Here is a 24771-nt window from a genome sequence, read left to right on the forward strand (position 1 = left end):
ATATCCACTAGCGAGGGCAGCCGTTGAGAACCATACCACCCCAGAGAGAGCATCTAAGGTGTCGTCTATGCGTGGCAGGGGATACGAGTCTTTCACAGTCACTGAATTCAGCTTACGATAGTCTACACAGAATTGGGTTGATCCATCTTTCTTCTTTACCAGTACTATAGGTGATGCCCAAGGACTACTTGAAGGCTCGATTACTCGTTGTATAACAACTGCACATCGTGTGCTACAGTTTCTTTTATTACTCTTCTGACTTCGGCACCGATGTTGTCCATCACATATAGTGCTAGATATCTAATCTGAAACATATATCAATATTTCTTGAAATATATAATCAATTTTTCAGTCTTAAATAAAACAACGGATCCTTTTACATGTAAAGAAAAATATTCCTTTAACATGTGATAAATAAACTTAAAATATCAACTACCACTACAAGATTCATCAGGAAATTCTTGAAGACAGCAATATCTATACTCTCATCTGCAACTATTGATATAAAGTTAGCAGCCTCCATCCTCTCATTGAAATATTTTCTTAACACCATATCTGCAGATGTGATCATTTCCTCAACCTGTGAAATTTCAAAGTAGGACCAGTTCAAATTAAATCATTATGTTAAAAAAGAGAATTTAGTATTTGGATCAGTTGTCAACAAGGAAAATCCGAATGACTGTTGACTGTGATAACTTATTATTTTTATACAGATAGTTGAAGTAGGCCTACATTTAGATCCCTGCAATAAAGCTAAAATACCCTAATAGTAATAAGTATCTTTGAGCGTTCTTTAAAAATGAACAGTAATTTAAACTGGTCCTTCAACTTACCAGTACTAAGATATATTTATCATTTGCAACAAACAGAATGCATAATAAAATTTAATTCAGAAATTGCTTAACCAAATCTTAACAGGACCGGCATCAATTTTACCATTTTGAATCGCTTTGAATGAAGTGCTACTTTTTATTGTTTTTTTTATTATTATTATTTTTTTGTCTTTTTTTATATATGCATTGTTACAGTACTTATAGTTTCATGATGTCTGTAAAGAGCAGACCCAATCTGCATACCGTTGCATTCTTGAAGCTCCATTAATGATCCAAATTTGCTAATGGGTAAATCTTCCTTAATAATCCAATAAATAGTTCGCAGTTGGACGCTTAAGTTATCAGTTATTATTTTTTCCGCATTAGTTAATGCCTTTTTGAATGTGGCAGCTTGCTGTTGTGCACAATTCCTATGTTGCTGAGGGGCCTTGTGCCGCTTGAGACTACTGCGTTGAAAATCCAAGCAATCACTTGTGTATGTGTTTTTGGATTTGCCTGCCCGGCAAACGGCACAAAACATTTTGTTTTCAAAAATCAACCACTTGAATTCATTCAACCATGTAGGGATAAATGATCTGACTCTTCTGCAACACACATGGACCACTTGCTGTCACCGCCACGACTGTATAAACCATGTGACTAGTATACCTTAAAGTTTCAGATCAATTGACCTCGATTACACATAGAGGATTTCACTGAAGCGAAACTAAAGCAAGGTCTACTCTTGAATTGACAAAATGAAACCATTGATGATTCGTCCCTAGTTTTATTGGTTCGTACTACCAGATCACTATCAAACTCATAAGCCCAATTTGTCAAAATACCTATGTGTAATTTATTATGCCTTCTTAACTAAAAAAAACTTGCGTCCCCCGGGACGCATCGCCGTGCTCTTTTTTTTCCCTGTCGGCCAGACTTCTATCAAATGTCATAAGGTCATGATCTGTTTTTAAAGGGAATATTCCAGCAGGGAGTTCCACTTGGTGTTGATCAATGCTTCTGGGAATGGTCTTTTTCATAATTTAATTGTGACATAGCCCTTCTTATCTGCCTCTGTTCCACTTTTATTTCCTCTATTGTTTGAAAAATGTTTTCTAAATGTATTGAAAGGCATTATATTTCACTATAAATATATGTGCACATCCACAGTACTGGGTAACAACAATAGGTCATGGGCATCAACATGGCGCCTGATTTATTATCATGCTTTCCACTAAAATATTCATCGTATTTTGCTTTACATAAATAAATTTTAGAAAATTTAACATTACATTATCAGGGAAGGGTACACTTAACAAAGTTAGAAAGATTCCATCCAGATTCAGGGACTAAAGAACGATGCAGAGTTGACCACATTGTAAACGTCTCTGTGGACACTGGCGACACTCTCTACCAGCAATAGCTCACGCGTTTGGTTCATGAACACACCAACCCAGTCACTTATACTTTTTGGCACTTTTACGGCTAACGGGCAGCGGGATCGTAGGGGAATGCTGAGGCTTTAATCCAATTTGTGAACATCATGACAGCAGTAAACCCCACAGACCTGGCACCTGTGACTGTTAAATCTGAAAGAGCAAGGTTAATCTCCCAGAGACCCGTCTGTCCCATGGGAAGTTTCCAGTCTCGCCTTGCGTGGTTTCCTAAGGGAGCACCTTAATCGAGGGTTGGACATCCTTCACCATTACTGTCTCTTTTCGCTTTCCAGTAGATAAATACAAAAGGGACATGTCTGGTGGACTGAACTGAAACAAAATAGGACTAAACTCTGCCCCGACACTCATGGGAGAACTCTGCAAACTCGGGCTGGCATTTCCCTTCAGCTCCGAGCTGTCGACAGCACCTTCTACATGACATCTTGGACGCGGCCGGCCTTCCACCCAAAATTGTCCATGCCGCAGTGGCTTCCTCTGCAACAAGGGATCCCACGATCTGTCAGCCACCACTTGTCCTCTGGAATGCGTAACAGTGAATGCAGTTACGGGATTGAGCTAAGAAACAGTGCTTTTTGGAGTTGTTGTCAACCGGACAAGTTGACAAAAATTTTGGTTGTCCGGTTTGTGATTTCCACTTGCCCGATGTCCAGGGAGAGGGAATATTACAACAGGAGTCTGACGTTTTATGTCTTATGTTTATTTCTCTCCCATACTGTTCATCTCTCTTTTGTCTATCTTATACACTTTTCCCCAATGGGCTTAATTCAAGCAATTTACTTTTATTCTTTTCCATGCATATGCTTAACTAAATGGCTAAACATTAGATTAAATTAAACTGCTAATAATATTACTCTGATTACAGAGTTTCATGACATAATGAAGTGTGATTCATGATATTGTAACGCGCGAGGTTGCCGCGTCGGCGCACGACCCCGGACGCGATGTGGGAATATGATGTTGAAACAGGGAAAGTATATCCCAGTCCTTCGAAATTAACAACAAAGGCATATGGTTACAGTTCAAATATTATTATACACCAATTTGCTTTCAATAAAAGAGATATTTCAAGAGATATATACAAGGCCTAAAGCCATAGAGTTTGTAATAAAATCGAGCAACGTTTTTCATGGTATGGTAGCGTAGCGCATATCAGCATCTTTCTTCATGGTAGCGTAGCGCAAATCAGCTTCTATCTTCATGGTAGAAACGACGACCGTTGAACGCCGTAGAGTCATCTAGGGGATGGCGACGATATCTTACGCCTGGGGACGGCATAACAACGACCGTTGAACGCAGCGGCGTCATCTAGGGGATGGCGACGACATCTTACGCCTGGGGACGGTATAACGACGACCATTGAACGCGGCGGCGTCATCTAGGGGATGGTGACGACATCTTCATGGTAGAAACGACGACCGTTGAATGCGGCGGCGTCATCTAGGGGATGGCGACGATATCTTACGCCTGGGGACAGCATAACGACGACCTGAATGGGATTCACAGACTGTACCCTCGGTCTGTGAACCTGGTTCTACGACTCGACTCTGAAGTGGACACGGCGACACTCTCCACCAGCAAAATCTCACGGGTACGGTTCATGCACACAACAACTCAGTCCTGGCACTTTTTCCACCCACGGGCGGCGAGATCGTAGGGGAACGCTGAGGCCTTCAGTTCAATCAGTGAACATCTTGGCGGCAGTAAACCCCGCGGACCCAGAACCTGTGACTGTTAGCTCTGAAAGAGCAAGGTTAATCTTCCGTGGCGCATTTCCTGCATTATCTACGCCCTGGACCCGTCTGTCCCATGGGAAGTTCCCAGTCTCGCCTCGGCGGGAGCGGAGGTTTCCTAGGGGAGCACCGTGATCGAGGGTTAGGACGTCCTTCACCATTACTGTCTCTTTTCGCTTTCCGGTAGCTGCATGCAAAGGGACACGTCTGGCGGACCGAACTAAAACAAAATAAGAACATAACACTGCCCCGATCATACATGGGGGAACACTGCGCACTTGGGCTGGCATTTTCCCTTCAGCTCCGAGCTGTCGACGACGCCTCCTACATGACGTCTTGGACCCGATCAGCCTTTCACCCAAAATCGTCCATGCCGCAGCGGCTTCCTTGGCCAGGATCCTAAACATCTGCAACCAAGGGATCCCATGATCTGACAGCCACCACTTGTCCTCCGGAGCGCGTCACGGTGAATGCAGTTACAGGATTGCGTTAAGAAACTCACTAAAAACTAACGGTACATGTAGCTGACATAACTGTCAGCCAAAATACTACAAAAAAAAATAGACTAATCTTCGAAAAGAAAATTCTTCACAATTTTTCCCGACTATGTCGGGTAGCCCGAGGGCTACCCGCAGCCCGTTTCACTCACTTTTTGTCTCTCTCTTGTGCTTTATGACTGTCACTCTAAGATACTTTCTTTCTTCCCCGCTTCAACTTGAAGAACTTGAAAGACGCCGCTAACGATCAGCTGAGCGGTTATTTATAGCGACCGTGACGTCATGACCGCAGGTCGCGCGGTCACACTTTCTGACGGCACGTCGACACGGTTGGAACGACGTTGTTGATTCTTTCCCGTACAGCAGTACAAATCTAACGTTTCTTTCTTTGTTTAAAATCATGGGGTATTTGGCATCTTTTCGTCTTTAAACGGCTCTAGAACGGCAACTAAAGTTGGACTGGTAAATTTTTGTCGGCATCGGTGTAGAGCTATTGGAGCCCCGTTCGTTACATTGCCCCCATCCTTTTAAAATTGATTCTCCCGAATCAAAATTAGTTTCTTCACAGGAACAACAGAAGCCAAAAAGAAAACGTTCAATTATTTAATAACATTCAGAATTTCATACAAAATTCTCAAAAGTGATACTCCTTTCGGAGTTCAAATCTCCCATCTGGGTACTTAATTCTTCTAACAATTATCAACCTCTTGGGTCTCAGAGGCTCTTCATCATCTGGATCGTCGTCTTCATCATCATCTTCTTCTTCATCTGTCCACTCTGTGGGAGGTGACTCTGGGGGATCTGAGAATTTGATGTTCTTCCCTCCAGGGGCTGGTCTTCTGTAAACTTTGGGTAGTATTGGATTTAACTGCACGTCTTCTTTTTCCTCCTTCACTGCAGGTGGGTCTAGCGCAGGTGTTGACTCTTCTGGTGATTGTTCCAAAGATGCCTCCTCTTCCGGGCTGACCTTCACTACCAAGGGGCTATTGATGCGTGCAATTTGTACAGTGGGTAGAGGATGCCGCTTTTGCAGGTGTTTTTCCAGGTAGTCCTTGTCTATCAGTATCTTGTGGCACAGATTACAGAATGCATGGATTTCTTGCTCATGTTTCCTCTTCTTGTCTCTTTGAGTAAAAGAGGCCTGGCATAAACGACAGGTCAGCAAGGGCACTGAAACGTGACAAAAATAGAATTTATATTTTAATTGTACGTCCACCTAGTAACATGCTTTCAAATTATCGTAGTGTACTACTCTAGGTGGACTTCTGGAATTCAGCTGTATTCGATAAATTTGGGCAGACAATCTCTCCACGACCTCATAGGGACCTAGCCACTTGGGTTGAAGCTTTGGACTGACACCTTTCTTCTTCTTGAGATTGTAGTACCACACCAAGTCGCCTTTCTTGAACACGTCTCCGTGGACTCTTAAATCGTAATTTCGTTTCTGAATTACAGCACTCTTCTGTTGTTTCTCCGTCGCTCTCCTCCATACTTCTGTCAGATTTTCTCGAAGATTGTATGCGTAATCTGTCTGGTTTTGATCTGCCGAGGGTGGCTCTTCAATCATTGCGTGGACGGGTAAGTCTACTTCTCTTCCCAGCATCATCATGTTGGGCGTTTCGCCAGTGCTGGAATGTCTAGAGCTTCTGTATGCCATTAGGAAAAGCGGAATCTTCTCATCCCAGTCCTTCTGGTTCCTGCTGGGTTCTAGAAACTTAGTTATGCCGTTTATTAGGGTCCGATTGAAGCGTTCCACAAAGCCATCTGACTTGGGGTTAAAGGGAGCGGTCCTGGTCTTGTTTATACCCATCATGGCACAGACCTCTTGCATAACTGAAGACTCAAAATTTCTACCCTGATCAGAGTGGATGCTGCCAGGTGTCCCAAACCTTGTAAAGACCTCCTCCACTAGGACTTTGGCTATTTTGTTGGCCTCTTGATTTGGCAATGGAAATGCTTCTGCCCACTTGGTGAAATAATCACATACCACCAAGATAACTCGATTACCTCGGTTACTCTGGTTTAATGGTCCCAAGATGTCCATTCCTATCCGTTCCATAGGAGCTCCCACGAAAAACTGTTGTAATGGCGCCTTAGGTTTTCTTCCATATGTCTGTTGCTTTTGGCAAGTTCTGCAATTTTTGCACCAGGACCTTACATCATTGGCTACACCATACCACCAGTATCGTTCCTGTATCCTGGCTAATGTTCTCTCTGCACCCATGTGACCGGCAGTAGGATGCGAATGGAAATGCTCCAGGATCATCTTTCGATATACCTTAGGGACAATCACTAGGGGTCTTGTCACCGATCCATCGTTTGATTCTTCTGTTGTGCATAACACTCAAGATTCTAGAGACAACTGGTCCCATTTAGCTACAAGGGTGCGGATGGCTGGAGACCATGGTTCCTGGCCATACTCTAATGGTCCAGATCCTTTACGCATGGCTACTAGAACTGGTCGGATATCTGCATCCTCTCCCTGGGCCTCAGCCATCTCTTCTAATTTCACCAAAGGGGCAATGGAGATACTTCTTATGTGAGCTGGTTGAGGGTGCATCTGATCCTGGCGAATCCAGCGTCTCTTCATCACACGGCCCTGTTGTTTGGGTTCTTCTTCTCGTCCACACTGATGGCAAGGGTAACGGGATAGCCCATCCGCATTTTCATGACTCCTTCCAGCTCGATGTTCTAGGTTAGGTTGGTACTCTTCTACTACTTGTATCCACCGGGCCAACTGTCCCTCGGCATCTTTCATTCTGAGAAGCCAAGTCAGGGCTGCATGGTCGGTACGCAAAGTAAAATCTTGTCCATACAGGAAGCTGCGAAAATGCTTCATGAAATGAATTGCTGCCAGAAATTCTTTTCTTGTGACACAGTAGTTTCGTTCTTCTTTTGTGAAGGCCCTGCTAGCATAGGCTATAACTTTTTCTTGTCCCTCTTGGACTTGAGACAACACTGCACCCATACCAAAATTACTGGCGTCTGTATCTAATATGTAGCGACCTTCAATGCTTGGATAAGCAAGAATGGGGGAAGAAATAAGTCGTTGCTTCAGATCTTGAAAAGAGTCTTCACACTCTTCATTCCATAGGAAGAGATTTCCCTTCTCTGTCAAACGGTGTAGGGGTCTGGCTATATTGGCAAACCCTTTTATGAACTTCCGGTAATAGGACGCTAACCCCAGAAAACTTCTAACTTCCGTTACCGTTCCGGGGGTTTTCCACTCCTTTATCACCTCGATCTTGTCTGGGTCTGTTCTAACCCCGTGCTTGGAGTCAACGTGACCGAGGTACTTCACTTCTGACTGAAACAGGTGGCATTTCTTTGGCTTCAACTTCATCTTGGCCTCTTGGAGACGACGGAAGACCTCTTTGACCCTTTCTACCTCCTCTTCGAACGTTTGATGTCGTCCAAGTACACGAGGAGAATTTTCCAGTGGAGTCCACTCATCACTTGCTCCATGAGTCGTTCAAAGGTGGCTGGCGCGTTGCACATCCCAAATGGCATAACCTTCCATTGAAAAAGCCCGCCTCGGACAGCAAACGCTGATTTCCTCTTGGCATCTTCATCCAATTGCACCTGCCAGTAGCCACTGGCCAAATCAAATGTAGAAAACCACTCTGTCCCCGACAGTGCGTCAAATGTGTCATCAATTTTCGGGAGAGGGTACGAATCTTTCATGGTGACAGAGTTCAGTTTCCGGAAGTCAACACAAATTCGTGTAGACCCATCTTTCTTGGTCACCAGCACGATCGGTGATGCCCACGGACTCGCAGACGGCTCTATGACGCCCCTTTCTAACATCTCTTGCACATGTTTATCAGCTTCATCTTGCTGTGATCTAGGCAACCTTCGGTATCCCGGGCCCCCGTTTCACAAAAAAACTTAAGTCGGGTTCTCTGACTTAGGGCTTGGTTACCAACGTAATTAAGTCGTTACGTCACTAAGTCCCGTTTCACAAAGAATCTAAAAGGTCGCTTACGTCGTTTTTTTCTAAGCTGTAAGTCGACGATGTCAAGCCTCCTCGGGAGGAGACTTAAGTTGTCGCTATCAGCAAAATGGCCGCTGCCGTAGTTGTCCAAAATCTTCATCGTTGGGCTCTTCGAAGAGAGCGTGTCTTCAGAGACCGTGAAAATCCTTTAGATTATTTTAATGACGATCAGCTGAGGGAGCGTTTTAGGTTTAGAAGACATTCTATTTTATTTATCCTTCAATTTATCAATAATACAATTCAACCTCCAACCAATAGAAGTCACTCAATACCGGCACTATTTCAGTTATTGATTACTTTGAGATTTTTAGCCACTGGTTCGTTTATGTTTGTTGTTGGGGATACAATCCCCAGAATATCCAAAGCAACTGTGTCCAGAGTGGTAAGAAGAGTTACTGTGGAAATAACACGTCTTGCAGGACAGTTCGTACAGTTTCCTAATGGAAGGCGACTTGAAGAAGTAAAGAAGGGGTTTTTCCAACTTGCCGGTAAGTGCACAACCTTCAATTGACCTTATTTACATTAGACAGCATTCGAAAACATAGAGGGCGCTTAGAATTGCACTCGTCTCACCTAAAACAATTGCCTACAGATATAAAGTAGGTCATGTTGTGCTTAGTGGATGTAAACAAAGGCGGGCAACGTGGAACGTTAGCTTAGTAGGGAGAGCGGTTGCAAGAAAAGCTAAGTATTTGGATTCAAAACCCGGCATTTGGTGGTCAAGTGGCCATCAATATATATTTGGTAACTTCTTTTCATAACTTATTCAACATTTTTTCACAGGAATGCCCAATGTAATAGGTGCCATCGACTGTACTCACGTACATATACTGGCACCAACTGGGGCTAGGGAGCCAGATTTTGTGAACAGAAAGGGCAGACACAGCCTAAATGTACAGGTAAAATATTTAATGACTTTTTTTGTTTTATTGACTTGTCGAAAAAGTATATTTGTTATTGTATATATTTTATATCCAATACATTATTTTGAGAATTATAAAAAAATCATAAATTAATAATAATAATAATTATATATATATATATATTCTTTTATTGACTTTTGTAAATTCACTGATTTCACTAACACATCAATGAACAACACTGCTTCATGAAGCATTTGATTAAATAGAGAGAAAATGTCTTTTAAAATCTAAAATATAATAAAACTTGCTGTAACAATAATATGTGAAAAAATAATAACAATAACTTTATATAACAAACTTTAACAATTCATGTATTTTTACAAATTCCTTTTCTGAAAAAATGTTTTCCTTTCTCCAATATAAAAATATAATTCAATAAATTACAAAATTTCAAACACTAAAACATGTATGTACATTTATAATATATATACACTAATATGCTGAAAAACACTAACAATTTAATACTTGTACTTTGCACAAAAATATACAAAATTTATCGGAACACTACAATTTCAATTTAAGTGCAAGTTTTTCTAACCACCAAAGGTAGGCTCTGTTATAGGGCTATTGCCTATTCTTGTAAAACCTATTGTTCAATTATGCCGTGATTAGAGTAATTAAGCAGGTATTACTGGCCAAGACAAGAGCAACACCCACCCAAATTTCACAATTTTCAGATATTTTAATATTAAAATATATCGCCAACAAAAGGAAAGGCCACAGGGATCTCTTTTGTACTTTATATGTTCAATGTTCCTTTACAAACCCATACATGTTTGACAGCCATAGGACTTCTACTAGTGGGTATATGACCCTCTGATAATCGCCATGCGTGAACTTAGTTTTGGGGGGTGGGGTAAAAAAAGGGGGTACAGTGTGGACAAGGTGGGTTATATTTTTAGTTTGAATGTCTTATAATGACTGAAAATTTGCTGCGAAAGCTGGAAAAACAGAAAATTGGGCATAAATCCCCTGATATACAGTTTTATGGCATAACATTTAGCAGAAGTTAATAGGGTCCTCAGGCAAGTATTTCAGCCCAATAAGGTCAAATTCTGTGAACCCCCACCTTGCCGCACTTGTCTGGTGCTTAAAGAAAACTGGCACTTAAATCTTTTAACTCTCCACATTTCCTTGCACTCTTCTCTGGTCATTTGACATGGTTTTCAGCTGTAAATAAAAAGTAAACACTTAGCACATTTTATATACATTACACAAAGCTAAGTAATAAAAATGAAATTATTTTACACACATTATATATATAATTTCCCCATACTTTTTCAGTTAGTTTGTGATCATGCCTTTGTTGTGACCAACATGGTGGTCAAGTGGCCTGGATCTGTACATGATTCAAGAATATTTAGGCAGTCCAATTTGTGCAGGCACTTAGAAAATGGTAAATGTACATATATTTAATATACTTATTTTAAAAGCACAGGTTTATTAATTGATTTTTAATTTATACATTAAGAGCAGTATTCAGTACATTTGGTAATTTCTATTTATAAATTTCTCTAATTTTTTCAGCTCCACATTGTGGTTTCCTTTTAGGAGATAGTGGATATGGCTGTCGCCCATTTCTACTAACCCCTTTTCACAACCCAGCACCTGGGCCACAAACAAATTACAACAGATCCCATTGTAGGACAAGAGTTACAATTGAGCAAACCAATGGAATTCTCAAGGCCAGATTCCCTTGTCTAAATTTTCTCCGTTTAACACCAGAAAGGTCAATAACTGTAATTAGCACTTGTGTGATTTTGAATAACATTGCAAGAAGAGTAAATGATAATTTCCCACCACCCCAAATTGTTAATCAAATCCAACTACCCCCACCAGTACCAGTTCAGAATGATGGTTTCGCCATGCGAGATGGAGTTGTACGAGCATATTTCTCATAATGTTAAATATGTAGATGGATATACCCCAAAAACTATATGCTTTGACATAACTGTAGCTGCATTTATATCATAAAAATGTGCATTGTTTTGAATCATTAATACACTGACCTTAAAGTTGATGCATATTAGCCTCCAATGAGGCAATCTCCAACTGCAGCTTTCTCTTTTTCAATTTAGCTACATCCGTCCACTCCCTTAAATATTCTTTGTACAAGTCATTTACGCTGTCCTTCTTGTTTGGAACCTGTACATTAAAAAAGAAAATTTGTTGAAACAATAACAATTTTTTAAAAGATAAATGTATTTTTCAGAATTAATTATAATATTTCATTATTAACCGAAAGTGACAGTACTTTACAAGAGATCAAACAATGTTTTACCCGAATGATATATATGGTTTTAGTTTTTGAGGATTGAGGTTTGAAAATCACTTACAGGTTTTTCTGCTACTGAATTATTTTCAGCAACTTCCTGTAAATAAAGTTGAAACATGTGAAAGTTTGTGTTACTACTGCATTTCAATTACCATAAGCCAATGCATACTATAAATTAAAAAAAAAATTATCATAAAATCTATAGACAATAGAATTAAGTTAGATTGCACAGTTTTGACAAGTAACAATGTAATTTGCAAACCTCTGGTGTGGACTCTTCATCTGCAGCCTAAGAAATGAAAATAACAACATGATTATGGAAAATTAAACCATTTATATGTTACATACACATGCTAGATTATATACACCATTATGTATGTATGTATTAAATATATTTCCATTGATATTATTGTTAAAACCACAAGCTGCAATCATGTACATCTCACAATGTTATTGATCCTTACATTGTTATTGTCCCCTATTCCTTCTTCAAATTCCACTATAAACAAAAAGGTAAAACATTTGTACTATTAACAAAGAAATGAGAAATTAGTAAAATAAGCATTTTTTCAAGATTTCTTTTGCTGTTATTATTGAAATTACTTGTAAGAATCCTACTAATAGAATCCATGCAGGTATTTCTCAAATGTGTAATTAAAACTATGTATGTAATTTATATTATAATCAAAGTTGTACTTACATGTGTGACCACTTGAGGGTCCTGCAGCATAGTCTTTAATTAACAAAATTACAATATTAAATTTTGAATATGGTGGTTATCTTTAATCTAATAAGTACATAACAGTTAATAATTAAATATTAACAAAAGCAATAATAGAAAATGTTACTGGAGTTTGCTTTGAACATTTCATTGTTTATTTTTATTGTGGATTTACCAATGTACTTACCTACTGAGTTGGTTTCTCCTTCGAAACCAAATTCAATTCCAGCTTCTAAACCATCCACGGAGGGCCTACCATGGAGGCCCTCCATGACCATGTCCTCAGCTGTGGATATGGTCACAGCAGGGCCTCCACCAGTCCTCCTAGTTTCATCCCTCTTTCTTTTGGCTACAAGCAAGGATAATTTATTAAAAATGTTTCTTTAGACAACTACCCCAAGTAACCAATACAACTAATAGGATATTGATATTTATGGGAAATGTTATAAATTAACATTAAAGGAACATAATTAGTAAACATATTAATTTAATAATGAAAATAGGTACTGCACAATTTAATTGTATATAAGTGACCCATGCAGCTGCAGCACAAAATTTCTTACCGTTCTGTGTAATGTTTTTCATTTTCTTTCTGATCTCTAGCCCATCCCGAATGACAAATGGGTTTTGGCTATAATTTATAAGTCGAAACTGTCAAAATTTAAGCATTTATTTCAAAACATACAGTTACACAAATTTACAAGCAATATATATATATATATATATATATATATATATATATATATTATAATAGAAAAGAAGTATGCTTTTTCAGAAAGAAAAAAAGTCATTGAAATTCAGGCCAGGATAACTTAAAAAGAGGTCTCTGTACCTGTTCACTACTGAGGCTATCTCCTCCCAATTCTTCTTCTTCTCTGCCACTGTAATTTTTGATGAAAATTTCCCTTCCAACACCGCTTTTCTCTTATTAAACTCCTCAACTATAATGATCTCCTCTGTTTTGCTAAAATTTGGTTTTCTAGTGGTTTCCTTAAGAAATACATATATGGACCTTGTTAAATATTATTATATATGTACAATATACAGTGTTCTCCACGACCTGTTTTTAGGTGGCGCTGCGCCACCTTATTGAGTTTTGCGCCACCTTATGTAAATGGCCCGCCACCTTTATTTTGAGCAATGAGCAGACCTTCAGATTATTTTCTTGTAGAAAAGTGAGATATTAAACTTGAACTTGCATAGCTTGACTGTCGTTTTTGCATCCCTTTGACACTAACATATCGAAAAGATACATTGTACATTTGCCGCTCACGTACGCAGTTGTAGCCAATGCATGTGCTCTTCACGGATGACGTTTGTGAAAAGTAGTCATAGCAATAGGCTGATTTTGTCACGTGCTCCATTTACCCCGCCTTATCTACCGACTATCACAGAATTTTAATGCAAAAAAAAATTAAATATAGAAACACGTAAGATCTCTAAGCATGGCGTCAAAGCAGAGCACGTTGACGTCTTTTTTTTAAACCCGCGGAGAGTCACATTCATCAAACAAAATAGTGGATACATCCATACAGGTAAATGACGAAACGACCAGCGAACCAGCACCTAAAAAACCCAAACATAGGACGGAGTTTTACGCTCCGTGGTTGAAGAAGTATACATGGCTTCAACATAAACCCGATGAAGGTAAGTTGACTACATTATTCATCATTAACGTTATAAAATTTTACAAATTTCACCATATCTTGCATTTGTTACCTCATTACTTACTGGAATCTATATACAACTGGAAAATAAAACCAAACCAATCACTTTAATGTCAGGGATGTTGATTTAATACATATGTATTTCTTTCGTATTACAAGAAAACGTGGCCGCTAATATATCGAAAAGATACATTGTACATTTACCGATCACGTAGGCAGTTTTAGCCAGTTTCGACCATGTGCTCTTCATGAATGACGTTTGTGAAAAGTAGTCTTGCATAGCGATAGACTGATTTTGTCACGTGCTCCGTTTACCCCGCCTTTATGCTTGTATAAGGAAGTAGATTGACAGTCTTGAATATTAGACCTGCCCTTCCCGCAATCCACTTGAATGTGAGCAATCCCAATGAGATGATGTATTCATACGTTTTTAATCCGGAATGATTAGATTATTTTTAAAATGTGAGAAGCTTTACGAGACTTTGAACCCATTTATTAATTTAAATATCAATAAAAGTTCATTCACAGTCATTTAGAGCAGGGCAAAGGCAGCAACGTCGATGCTATCGTATATCTGTCCGACGGAAGATCGTTGCATCGTTAAATTATTATGTAACGCTACATAATCATCAAATACCATTGTTTAACCATAGAAATGCATTGTTTCAGGTATGTTTTGTGCCTGGTGTTCAAGCCATGGTCAAAGGTCCAAGAAAGGCACTGACATCTGGACCAAAGTTGGGTGCCAGACGTACAGAGAAGACACTATTAGAGACATGAACAGTCCACCATGCATCAGGTGTCTTACAGTTTGGAGGTGGAATACAGACAATCAAAGGTAGATGGAGGGATAGCAGCTGCTATGCAGGATGTGGTGTCTGTGGAAACCAAGAGGCTTTCATTGGTGCACTGAAGTGCATGTACTTTTTAATGAAGAAAGTGCACTGCATTTTATTAACTTTACTTCAATGTAACCTGATGTCAATGAAGCCATAAAAACAATGTGAAATGCCTTATGTTTCAGAGATTTATTCAAAAATAAAAGTCCAGTTTAATTCAGAGCCATGACTATTGTTTATATAAAGTAAAACTTGACACAGGAACATCTACAAAATGATCATAGTTATCATTAGAGAAATGATGAATTCTCTTACCATAAAAATGACCTTTTAGACTTCTAAAATTGCCCAGAATGCAGGTATTTGCACCAATTTTTCTAAATTTTCCCGGGGGAGCATGCCCCCGGACCCCTCTAGCATGGCGAGCGCCTTTGGTGCTCGCTTCCGGAGACCCTCACCATAACTGCTCTTCCCCCACCTTATAATTTCAAGTTGTGGAGAACACTGTAATATATATATGTATTTGTAAATCAATATAAATAATTTTCAATTAATGTAATGATCCCACTTTTAAATTACTGCTTAAAATTTTTAAAAGTTTAAAATAAAGCAATCAACATTTGAGTGGAGAACTTAAACTAAACTTACCATTTTGTTCAATGACAAACCTAGGAGAAGGAACAATTAAAATGTCATGTTTTTTTTTATTTGTTTAATATATATTTATTTATAATTTACAAAAGTCAATAAAAGTATATTTTTTATATATTTATATATTTGCTATAATGTTAAATATTATTGAGTGTCTCGTAATATTTAAATGGAACATAATTATTAGAGTAAATAAGTTATGTGTGTGAAGAGCGCACACTTACACATACTGTATTTCCTGCAATTTTTACCCTCATATAATTTAAGCAGTTTTTCATTTTAATTTGTTAAATGTAAAATGCCACAAAATAGCACAATTAATTTGTATAAACATAGTCAATATAACTCTTTTCTATTCATTTCAAAGCAATGCAATGCCGATAATGCCATTTTTAGTTTCGTTTCATCAAAATAAAAGCTGCATAAATAAAAACTCACCTACGTCGTACGAAGCAGCGAGCGTGGGTCACGTGATCAAAACAACGGCAACTTTGAACCTCCAATACCACAAGAGCGACGAACGCGCGTGAACCAAGTCGACTTCGGTAAGTTCATCAAGCTAAGACGTTAGGTTCTTTGTGAAACACTCCAAGTCGACTTCAGCTAAGTCGACCTACCCTGTAGCTAGGCCACCCAGCTCGAGTAAGACGTCTACGGATTTAAGATTCTTTGTGAAACGGGGGCCTGACGAATAGGTGTTGCATCTCCAGTGTTAACAGAATGTTGTACGATGCCCGTGCAGCCAAGGTCGAAGTCATCTTTTGCAAAGACATCTTGGAACTCTGTAAGCAATCGTTTAATGGCCTCTGTCTGTTGTCGGTCTAGACAGCTCGTGCTTCTTTCCAACAAATCAAGGAGAAACTCAGGGAGGACCATTTTCTCATTTGTCTTTTGGAGAGTGTGTACCTTAAGTCCCCCTCGTTTGATCACTGCGATGTCTTTATCTTCCACAGTAGAAAGAGTACCCACTGTAGTCCCCTTGTACAGAATCACTGCTTCTTCCCCCGGATTGAAAACCTGAACTGGGAACTCTTCTGCAGTGAGATCAACCAGAAGTCTGGCCACCATCAGTCCTCGTGATGCTAGTCCACCTTCTTCCAGGGGTTCCATAAGTCCCTGGGTCGTCTCTGCAAGACCGCTTGTCTGTCCGCGTACCGCAGGTAGCACTACTTCATGACCTGGCAGGATACGGATGGTCTGTTTGATATGGACGCGGGCACAAAATGGCTCTGCATTTTGATCTAGGCAGGGCAGCTTTTGTCCCTCACAGTGAAGATTGAAACCTTGAAAGTCTAGAACGCTTGCTGTTGACACCTGAAAATCTAGGCCCAAAATACCTTGGTTTTGTATGTCCGCCACAATAACGTCTAACTCAGTGGGTTGATCCTGCACGTCAATGGATACTTTCATTCGGCCCAATACGGGTAGCGGCTTGCCATCGGCTTGCCGTACTTGTTCTGTCATTTGACGGAGTTCTGTTTTCTTGTCACTCTCACTTGACTGGTCAAAGTTGTCTACCTTAACATTTTCCATTCTGACTTCTTCTGACAAGAGATATTAAAAAAAAATAATGATAATAATTATCATCCATTCATGACCAAGTAACCATAGCGCATCGAAGGACAATCCCACCGCTGCTACCAATGTAACGCGCGAGGTCGCCGCGTCGGCGCACGACCCCGGACACGACGTGAGAATATGATGTTGAAACAGGGAAAGTTTATCCCCGTCCTTCGAAATTAACAACAAAGGCATATGGTTACAGTTCAAATATTATTATTATACACCAATTTGCTTTCAATAAAAGAGATATTTCAAGAGATATATACAAGGCCTAAAGCCATAGAGTTTGTAATAAAATCGAGCAACGTTTTTCATGGTATGGTAGCGTAGCGCAAATCAGCATCTTTCTTCATGGTAGCGTAGCGCAAATCAGCTTCTATCTTCATGGTACCCTCAACGATATCGTACGCCTGGGGACGGCATAACGACGACCGTTGAACGCGGCGGCGTCATCTAGGGGATGGTGACGACATCTTCATGGTGGGCTTCTGTTCAGTTTCTCAGCATTCCGGCTGTTGAACATCTTGGCGGCAGTAAACCCCGCGGACCCAGAACCTGTGACTGTTAGCTCTGAAAGAGCAAGGTTAATCTTCCGTGGCGCATTTCCTGCATTATCTACGCCCTGGACCCGTCTGTCCCATGGGAAGTTCCCAGTCTTGCCTCGGCGGGAGCAGAGGTTTCCTAGGGGAGCACCGTGATCGAGGGTTAGGACGTCCTTCACCATTACTGTCTCTTTTCGCTTTCCGGTAGCTGCATGCAAAGGGACACGTCCGGCTGACCGAACTAAAACAAAATAAGAACATAACACTGCCCCGATCATACACGGGGGAACACTGCGCACTCGGGCTGGCATTTTCCCTTCAGCTCCGAGCTGTCGACGGCGCCTCCTACATGACGTCTTGGACCCGATCAGCCTTTCACCCAAAATCGTCCATGCCGCAGCGGCTTCCTTGGCCAGGATCCTAAACATCTGCAACCAAGGGATCCCATGATCTGACAGCCACCACTTGTCCTCCGGAGCACGTCACGGTGAATGCAGTTACAGGATTGCGTTAAGAAACTCGCTAAAAACTAAAGGTACATAACTGTCAGCCAAAATACTACAAAAAAAAAAATAGACTAATCTTCGAAAAGAAAATTCTTCACAATTTTTCCCGACTACGTCGGGTAGCCCGAGGGCTACCCGCAGCCCGTTTCACTCACTTTTTGTCTCTCTCTCTTGTGCTTTATGACTGTCACTCTAAGATACTTTCTTTCTTCCCCGCTTCAACTTGAAGAACTTGAAAGACGCCGCTAACGATCAGCTGAGCGGTTATTTATAGCGACCGTGACGTCATGACCGCAGGTCGCGCGGTCACACTTTCTGACGGCACGTCGACACGGTTGGAACGTCATTGTTGATTCTTTCCCGTACAGCGGTAAAAATCTAACGTTTCTTTCTTTGTTTAAAATCATGGGGTATTTGGCATCTTTTCGTCTTTAAACGGCTCTAGAACGGCAACTAAAGTTGGACTGGTAAATTTTTGTCGGCATCGGTGTAGAGCTATTGGAGCCCCGTTCGTTACAATATAATCAGGTGGAAAGTCTTGAGATTAAGGACATAATCTGGGTGGTAAGTCATTTATGTGTTAATAATGAACCCTGGCAGTTGCTACTCGGGCTGCACCAAAACACTTAATGTGCTGTATACTTTGTTCATGTGCAGGAAAGCCATCACACCTAAAGGCTTGGGTTCCAAGGTACATTGATGAAGATCTAAAAATAAAAAAATCATCACCTTAAAGATTATGACAGTTTGAGGTATATTTGTTGATAGTTTAGACTTCAAAAGTACTATCACTAGTGGGCTTGATTTGGTCTTAAAGTGCAATTTAAGAACACAAATAGTCTTACATGATCTTAAAACATGAGTAAGACCATTTCTAGTCTGACAGCCAATTAAGTTGTCTCCCCTTACACATTCTCCTATTGTGAGCAGAGGTGTCCTCTATTGTGAGGAGAGGTATCCCCCATTGTGAGGGGAGGAAACTGCTTGACCACTTAAGTAGATGTTAGATCATTTTTGATCTTAAAAGCAGATTCAGTCCATTTTAAGACTATTGCTGTAATGACTAAGATCGTGTAAGATCACTTATGAACTTAAATTGCACTTTAAGACCAAATCTAGCCCACTAGTGTATGCTACTATATCATATGTTGATGATTAAATGTAGTTTTAACAGTGATAAGATCATGATAGACAAAAAAATGTGCATAACTTTCCTTCGAGTTGTACCCTGAGCTTCAGACCCAGAATATGGGCCGTCTTGTGAATTTATTCTTACCGCTATCTTGGCCCAATATGCGGGTAAGTAATGATGGCGACCAGCATATAAATTTGAAAACGCGAATAAAAACCCGCAACTGGCTTGAAACTCGGAGTATTTGATTCGCCAACTGGACAAGCTGAATTTATTATCAAAACGGACTAAATAGTGTATAAAACCGATCTATGACTAATAAGATGTAATTAAATTGAATGCTTACCCCAAATATATCTGCATGGTGAAAAATAATATATTGAATGCTTACCCCAAATATATCTGTCATACTCTTCAGTTCTGATTCTGATGGTCCATCATCTTCATCGGAACTAACAGTGATGAGTGTCTCCTTAACAAAGAAAGGAAAAAAAGGTGTACAAAGATGACAAATACATTTATATCAGGTTGATAATAATAATAATAATAATAATAATAATATGTTTATTGAGATAGCAACCAAAAGGTTGAAGTTTTACATAAAATGAGGATAGCATAAAAAGTACAAAATTCATATTACAATATTTATGTAAGATATAAAATATGCGATAAGATAATGTATCCACATATAAATAAAAATGAAAATAAAAAGTACAGACATCTAAAAGTATGGATAAGAGTAACTGAATAAAGTGAAGTACAATTAAATAAAAACCAAAATGAGTTCAGATTTCCCATTTTCTTCAGAAATTAACTACCGTACATCATATTGAATTGTCAGAATAATGATTTTCACAGTTTTTTACCTCTTTTCTTGAACGCCTTGCAGCATGTGATCTTATAGTACCAGCTGGAAACATCTTGAAACAATGCAGACACTTTATTTCTCTTTGATTTTCCATCTCCAAATTGTCAACCTTCAGAGGTAGGCTTTTCTGCATGGGTCTTACATAGATTCTTCCAGTCGTGGTTAGGCCTGCTAAATATGAGACATCACAGGACCCAGTACAGTACAGTGTCAGAATTCCGTGGTATTGACTGTGACGTCGGCGCAAGGGTAGCCAAGACCATTGACATGAGCGCCATTTAGCGTCAAATCTAGTTGCGTTTTCACGACTAGTCATATTTTGCCATGTAGTAGAAAAACATTAAAGAAACATAAGTAAACATATCAATTCGATCTAATGAAAATAAGTACTGTACAACTTTATTGCATAGAAAATGACCCACACAGCAGCTACACAAGATTTCTTACCACTCTGTTTTATATTTTTGAACTTCTTCCTAATCTCCACCCCATCACGGCTTACAAAAGGATTTTGGCTGTAATTTATAAGTCAAAATTGTCCAAATTAATATAATCTTTAAGCATTTATTTCAACACATACAGTTACCCAAAGAAACAAGAAATATAAATTTTGTATAAAAAGAATTATGCTTTTCATATATAGAATTTTTATACTGAATTTCAGGATACCTTTTAAAGAGGTGTCTGTACCTGTTAATTACTGCTGCAATTTGATCCCATTTTTTCTTGTCTGCTAAAGTAACTTTGGTTGAAAATTTGGCCTCTAATATAGCTTTGCACTTATGATATTTCCACTTCCACTATTATTATCTCTTCTGTTTTGGGGAGTTTGACTATTTTAAAGCAACAGAATTTTTATAATGAAGCAAGCTCTATTTGAAGACAACTTTACCAAATGAATTCAGAATGGCAATACGATCATCTGAAGAATTTGTGAATTTATCTACTACATCGGTGGAAATCAACCGAATAGGATGAATGCTAGTACCTGATGAAGAAATGAAAAGCATTTCTGAAATTACACTAAGACCTTGCAATAGCTTTGTTCAAACTGGGTTTCCACATTTGTCAGTTACAAAATAAGGCACGTTCCATCCTACCATATCTTTCTGAAAACATGCTTATTCGGAATCATTAAAGGTAAGGTAAGATATGAAATTCCAAAAAAGGGATCAATATCAGTTTTAATTGATTCTTCTGGGTTATAATTCTCCATGTTAAAGCCTAATTTTTTGTGTTTATTAGAAAAATAAAATGCCATAGTTTTTAACTATGGTAAGTTCCTTCAAGTTTCTTCTTCTGACAAAAATGTATAACATTCCAACATTCTCTGTTGTGATCAGAGGGTGCAGGGCAGACTCGCATAGTTGTTGTAGGCTGCTCTGCACGCTCTCTCTCCAGCAGTCATTGTGGATCTGCTGTTGCCCTGGATCTGTAAGAGAAATACTCTCAGCATAAACAACCTAATTAGACCCATAAAATGGCTTGAGGTTGTCATAATGCATGAATCTGGGTTTAGTTTTTCACTGCATCTGAAATGTTGACGTAACCACTTGACTGCACATGTACAAAACTTTCCTTTTCCTGATGGTCTGTCCTGGCTTCTGTTTGCTTTTGTCACTCCTGGTTTACCCATAAGAGCCTGTATGAACTAAACCCCCCCCCCCCCCCCCCCAACCTCCGAACTTCCCTCCACTGTGTGCTTCTACAATTCCTGAAAGCCTGCATTGGCATTATTGTTCTGCTGCAACAGCCTGTGTCAATGTTTCTTTTACAATATATGAGTGGCCTTTTCACAAATTGGCTGAAAATATCTATTATTTCTAACATGCATTTATACCCATTCCTTTCAATACCTCCCTTATTGATTGAATCTGTGGTTAAATAAGTTGTATTTTATTTATTTATTTGTTTATTTATTTATTTATTCCCAAATGTACATGCCATAGTCTAGCTTTTAAAAATTAAAATTGTGAATATATCATTACATAGAAGACAGTAATCCATATATATTGTTTTATAGCTTTTTATGTACAGACACAGATCTGTCTGTACATATAGCCATCATCTGCGTCTGTCGTCGCCGTCGCTGTCGCCGTCGTCGCCGTCGCCGTCGCCGTGCACTTTTACCGATAACACGATAAATGGAAAACTGTTTTTTCTTTTGGTATGAAACTTACAGAACTGATGAATATTCATAATACGCAGGTCAAGTTCGAAAATCAGCATGATCGGGTCACTTTTAGGGAATTTATGCTGTTTTTTCACTTTTTTCAACATATATGCAGCACCGATAACACGATAAGTGAAAAACCATTTTACCTTTTGGCTTGAAAGTTACAGAACTGATGAATATTCATAATACGCAGGTCAAGTTCGAAAATCAGCATGATCGGGTCATTTTTAGGGAATTTATGCTGTTTTTTCACTTTTTTCAGCATATATGCAACCCCGATAACACGATAAGTGGAAAACCATCCTACCTTTTGGCTTGAAACTTACAAAACTGATTAATATTCATAATACACAGGTCAAGTTCGAAAATCAGCATGATTGGGTCATTTTTAGGGAATTTATGCTGTTTTTTCACTATTTTTCAGCATATATGCAGCACCGATAACACCATAAGTGGAAAACCAATTTACCTTTTGGCTTGAAACTTGTAGAACTGATAAATATTCATAATACGCAAGTCAAGTTCGAAAATCAGCATGATTCGATTATTGTTAGGGAATTTATGCTCTTTTTTCACTTTTTTCAGCATATATGCAGCACTGATAACACAATAAGTGGAAAACTGTTTTTTCATTTGGCTTGAAACTTACAGAACTAATGAATATTCATAATACGCAGGTCAAGTTTGAAAATCAGCAAGATCGGACAATTTTTATGGAAGTTATCCTGTTTTTTTTTTTTTTTGTTTTTTTTTTTCAATTTTTTCAGCACTTTTATAACACCGATAACATGATAAGTGTAAAAATGTTTTTCCTTTCCTTGGATTGAAATTTACAGAACTGGTGAATATTTATTATATGCAGGTCAAGTTTGAAAATTGGCATGATTGGACTATTTTTACAAAAGTAATGCTGTTTTTTTCCCTTTATTCAGCATACATGCAACACTGATAACGCATTTTAAGGAAAACCAATCAGCCTTTTGTCTTGCAACTCACAGGAGTGATCAATCTGACCAGTATACAGATCAAGTTTGAAAATAAGCTTGATCAGTTAAGTTTTGATGAAGTTATTAGCCTTTTTGTATATAAGTGGTTTTTCTTCAGATTTAATTCTTAAGCATGTTAACAGTCTCATAACGGTACTAATTGGATATGTTAAAGTGTTGTTTTAACATTTTCTGCTTCTTAACAATATTGTTAGTTGATTATATAAAAATGACGGTAAACCTATTATCCTGCATTGTGTAATAAAGTATCAAAAATGGAAAGGAACTCATCATTGCAGTTCGTCAGATTCAATCATTCACTATGTTCAGAATCTCCAAATGGAGCTAATTGGACATTATAAATTGTTCTATTGATATTTTTCCTATGTCAACAATTTTCCTAGTTGATCATTTAAAAATGTCAGTTAATTGATGATGGTTTTATGTTAAAAAGGTGTTGAAAATGGAAAGAAAATCATTTCAGTACAGTTATCTCTTGTTAACATTTTGGCATTTTGAAAGTGTGACCCTAACTTCCATGTCCTTGGAGACCTTTCCATGAATATCCATGATACTTTTATTTTTTTATAAAAAATTTGATGGTCATTATGCTGTTAAGTATTATGTTATATTGCATGAAAGTTAAAGAAAACCCTATTTTGGACACTGCTGCCAGGATAGCGATTAAGGGAAAACCATGTTACTTATGATAATCAACCTTACTGAAAAGAGTGAAGTGCAGCTTGTGTTGGAAAACCATCGTAATTGTTTTCTGTTTTGAAAGCAATGCAGTACAGTGCTATTTGGTGCAATAAATGTATATGGATAGTAGGCAGTTAATTCAGGGTTATAAAATAATTTGCTTAATTGATTTTCAAGTTATTTCAGGGTTATAAAATAATTTGCTTAATTAATTTTCAAGTGGATATTAAGGCCACTAATAGTAAAAGGACCAAAGTCATAGAAACAAAGCCCTGGGCTTATAAGTTTTTATAAAAAATTAAAACAAACTTCCCAAAAGGCCAATTAAAGACGGGGATTAAGTACAGTGTCCAACGGATAACGCTCTGGTGCCAATTTGAGGGGAAAAATGCCGTTTTCGGTATTGGGATTTTCTCCATAACCAAGACAGCTATTCAAATGATTCAAAAGGCCTCATAAAGTTGGGTGAAAGCACTACAGCAGGGTACCAGGGAATTGTCTTAAACTTTTTACTTTTGATTTTATCATCTTTTACGTTAAATCAGCCCATATTTCAATGGGTTATTCAATTCAAAAGGCGATAACTTTCAAACAAACAATTTCCTCTTAAACCCCTGATATCATGCTGTAGTCCACATTCCTAACAACAATAGGTGCAACTTTTGTAACGATCGGTTGCTCAGATAGTGAGATATACTTGGCAGCGATTCACTTATCTCGTCAATATAGA

The 24771-nt window shown here is 38.7% G+C and overlaps 1 protein-coding gene and 1 long non-coding RNA gene across 3 annotated transcripts in view; both read right to left on the reverse strand.

The window, feature by feature from the left end:
• LOC147761788 (uncharacterized) overlaps positions 1–24771 on the reverse strand; it is a 256913-nt gene that overhangs the window by 39588 nt on the left and 192554 nt on the right. The window lies entirely within an intron of this gene.
• On the reverse strand, positions 9544–16193 carry LOC147761789 (uncharacterized). The gene is made up of 10 exons (XM_087013697.1): positions 15564–16193; positions 13242–13399; positions 12973–13040; positions 12597–12758; positions 12389–12421; positions 12153–12187; positions 11951–11977; positions 11750–11785; positions 11423–11558; positions 9544–10583 (listed from the first exon to the last, which is right to left on the reverse strand). Exons 1-9 carry the CDS (start codon positions 15564–15566, stop codon positions 11424–11426), a joined length of 657 nt encoding a protein of 218 aa, XP_086869823.1. The 5' UTR covers positions 15567–16193; the 3' UTR covers positions 9544–10583; position 11423.

Source organism: Lingula anatina, chromosome 5 (genome assembly GCF_051362555.1).
Source record: "Lingula anatina isolate TDL-2025a chromosome 5, LinAna3.0, whole genome shotgun sequence".
NCBI classification, from domain to species: domain Eukaryota; kingdom Metazoa; phylum Brachiopoda; class Lingulata; order Lingulida; family Lingulidae; genus Lingula; species Lingula anatina.